The sequence below is a fragment of the Sinocyclocheilus rhinocerous genome, unplaced genomic scaffold (assembly GCF_001515625.1).
Source record: "Sinocyclocheilus rhinocerous isolate Xijiao unplaced genomic scaffold, SAMN03320098_v1.1 scaffold1, whole genome shotgun sequence".
Lineage (NCBI taxonomy): Eukaryota > Metazoa > Chordata > Actinopteri > Cypriniformes > Cyprinidae > Sinocyclocheilus > Sinocyclocheilus rhinocerous.
In genome coordinates, this window is record NW_015638974.1 from 1,444,271 (window position 1) to 1,447,950 (window position 3,680).

Genomic DNA, 3,680 nt, shown 5'->3' on the forward strand with positions numbered 1-3,680 from the left:
ACGACTTTTGCCTCAATAAACTCCTAATTTGCTGCTTATAAATAGTTGGTAAGGTAGTTGTTAAGTTTATGTATTGGGTAGGATTAGCAATGTAGAACATGGTCATGCAGAATATGTGCTTTATAAGTACTAATACAATCTTGCACACATTATGATGTGCAAATCACAATAACTCCCAATTTTGTTTTCAATACAAGCACATTTTTACTCTACAGTATATTACATAAGATATCTTATGATATTATAATCAGTATATTACATATTACTATCTCACTGTTTGTATAACACATGTACTGTACAAGATAAGTGCATGTGTACAACCTGTACGCAAACAGAAAAAATATACGGTATAATTTTTGGTTGGTAATTAGATAATTAGAAAATGTCTGCTCATCTCTTCAACTGTACAGTAAGTGTGAGCGTTTTCTTGGCAAAATATCACCATTAGCTGATATTTACATTACTGGTAAATATGATTTTTCTCCATGTCAAAAATTTGGTTCCAGCCAGGATTTCAGCCTATTCTCATATTCTTATTCTCACAAAATTTCAGTACATCCCAAATGAGAACCCTCCTAAAAACTCAGAAACATATACAATAAACGATCTAGAAAAAGCAAACCCAACATCCACACGCACACACATGCTTGCTCTTCCTCTATATATAGCAACGGGGATGCTCAGCTTGTCTTGTGGGGTGATTGTGACTTTCCCGTAATTGGGAAAATGCCCTCGACAGACCATTATCTGAACCCCCTGTGTGTGTGTGTGTGTACCTACTTAACCATATTTTGGGGACAAATTTGTACCCAAAAGTGAGCTAAACCTGACAAAATCTCCAAAAACCAAAGACGTCCTCATTTGTAAAACTGGTATAAAAATAAAGTAAACAAAGTTATTTTTAAATTGTAAAAATGCAGAAACTTTCCTGTGTGTGTGTGTGTGTCTGTGCTCCAGTGTGGAGTTGGCTTCGCTCTATCGTTCTCTAAACCCCCTGTGTGTGTGTGTGTGTGTTTGAGTGTGTTAAACTCACCATGATGATGAGAGTAGCAGGCCCAATGAAACTCCAGATAAAGTAAGTATCTAACCTGAGCCAGCACCTACACAGAAAAACACAGATTTTCAAATGAAATTGATCCCTAAACCCTCTAAAAATGAAGATCAAAGCAAGTTTAAGTTCCAGGACGGAATGTTTAAGGTGATGTTCTGCTGTTTAATTGATCAGCGCATTCAAAAATGGCTCATTGGCCACACATTCGGAACCTCAAGGGGTGATTGACAACCCAGAGCTGAATTATTAAAATCTTCATCTCTGCTATACTGAAATCAGCTCTACAGCCCAGCAGGAGTGCGAGCATCGCTGTTCGAGTGTGTGTATGTGTGAGTGTGTGTTCCAGGCCACCAACACAGTCAGACATGCTCCCGCTTTAAAGAACAGATACCATATGCTAGAGAATGCAGAAACCAAATAGGATTATAAATATTTTAGGAATTTCAATTCATGTGCGCTGGGATTAGGCCACGTAGACATGCTCTTTGTGCTATATTTTAGCTCCTACCAGCCTGGCATTGATTTCACCAGCCATCTGCCATGACAACACCTTCATTTATGCTCATCTCCACTATGGCCTTTACGGTTTATATGGAGGTACCTGTATAGAAAAGATTTGAAAGTGTTGGGGACACATTAAGGCATGAAAAGCACTGATTATCTGCCAAAAAGTGGGGGGATGAATGTTCTAAAAGTGGCATGGCCACGTTTTCCCTGCATAAGGATCCCTACGCCCTTGTTTAGATCTCCACTGTTGGCTCAGGTTAACAGGATCTACAGTGAAACAGTGTACTTCTCCTTCCCTCTCTCCCTCCCTTCGATTCAATTCTTGTTTTTAAATGAGTGTGACCTAATTCTGTGGTCTGGTGAGACTGTGTGCTTGAGTGACCACCACTTATTCACATGCCACGTTCAACATCTCATCTTTAAGTGATGATTTTTGCTGAAATATTTATCTGAGTGAACATCCCTTACGGCTGTGTCTGCCCACTAACTGCAGTAATGCCAGCTGAACAGTTTTCTTTATGAATATGAATTAGGGCAATTTCACCAGTTTGCCCATTTCAGAACTCGTGAACGCACAGGCGACTTTCAGTACAACCTGATCTGATGCGCTTAGCACTTGCAAAACATTTTGCTGGAGTAGACAGCATTAGAGGGATTTCTGATTTCCTCCACTCGCTGATCAGAAGTTGAGTAATTTTGTGGCTTACTGCTATCAAAGAGAGAAGCATGCTTTGACTATCTATTTGTAGATGACATGCATTTAATTTTATTCATATTTGGTGTACTTACTGTACTTACTGTTCAAAAGTTTGGGGTGATAAGATTCTTTAATGTTTTTGAAGTGTCTTTTCTGCTCACCAAGCCTGCATTTATTTGATCAAAAGTACAGTAAAATTGTGAAATATTATTACAATTTGATATAGCTGTTTTCTATGTGAATATATAGTAAAATGCAATTTATTCCTGTGATTAAAGCATCAGATTAACTAAATTGTTCAGAAATCATTCTAATATGCTGATTTGCTGCTCAAGAAACATTTCGGATTATTACCAATGTTGACAACAGTTGTGCTGCACAATATTTTTGTGGAAACTGTGATACATTTTATTTTTCAGGATTCTTTGATTAATAGAAAGTTCAAAAGAGCAGCATTTATTTGAAATAGAAATCTTTTGTAACATTACAAATGTCTTTCCTGTTACTTTTGATCAATTTAATATGTGTTTGCTAAATAAAGATATTAATTTCCTTTAATATAAATTTTAAATAATAATAATAATAATAATGTTCTTTTAAGAGTTGAACATTTTTGGACCCCACTGAATCTTATTTTATGGACAAAACGGCTGAAACATTATTCAAATATCATCATACAGTATGAGTTTGGAACGGCATGAGGGTAAAGCACATGATGACAGAATTTTCATTTTTCGGTGAACTATCCCTTTAATGCAGTAATTAATAATTGATTTGAGTCAAGTTATTTGTGCTCATGAAGTCATTTGCCACAAAGCAGTCGTGTTTTTATCCAAAGTGACTTTCAGGGCACTAATTGCAGAGCCATTCCCCCTTGAGCAGTCTGCTGTGATGTGTCTCGCTCAAGGGCACTGTGCTAATAAAGCACTACTATGATCTCACTAACTCTTTTTTCCTGTGTTACTAAATCCTGGGATTGAACCTACAATCTTCCTTAACCATTAGGCAGCATTGCTCTTAAGAAGGCAACTGGGTCTTTGCAAGCAAAATTGGAAGCAGACAGATGGATTTTGGACATCACACTAGTGATAGACCAATACATTGGCCAGACAGATTAACTGGCTGATAATTTGGCCAATGCAAGTGTTACCTCCCCCTTATGTCAGTTTTACAATCTACCAAGAGCTCTGCCAATGAATAATATAAGTGATACAATTTTTTTATTTCAAGTGTTTTTTATTGTTAGTTTATTTATTTATTTTTCTAGTGGATTATTTTGTGCAAATATTGTGTGGAATAATTATGTAAAATAAGTGTACTTTTAATTATGTAGTGTAGAAAAGTAAAAGGTTTTGAGTCAAAAGTCCCATTGCATAAATGTATTTTCACTCAAAAGGTGTCTTTCAAAGCCCTCTTCAATTAGAA

At 36.5% G+C, this 3,680-nt stretch overlaps 1 protein-coding gene across 1 annotated transcript in view; it reads right to left on the reverse strand.

Annotated features, from left to right (window-relative positions):
- The window catches only part of LOC107750472 (adhesion G protein-coupled receptor L3-like), a 74,619-nt gene that overhangs the window by 20,902 nt on the left and 50,037 nt on the right, over positions 1 to 3,680 (reverse strand). Inside the window, exon 13 of the mRNA XM_016565839.1 lies at positions 1,034 to 1,100. Coding sequence (XP_016421325.1) covers positions 1,034 to 1,100 — 67 coding nt within the window. The remainder of the gene's footprint in view (positions 1 to 1,033; positions 1,101 to 3,680) is intronic.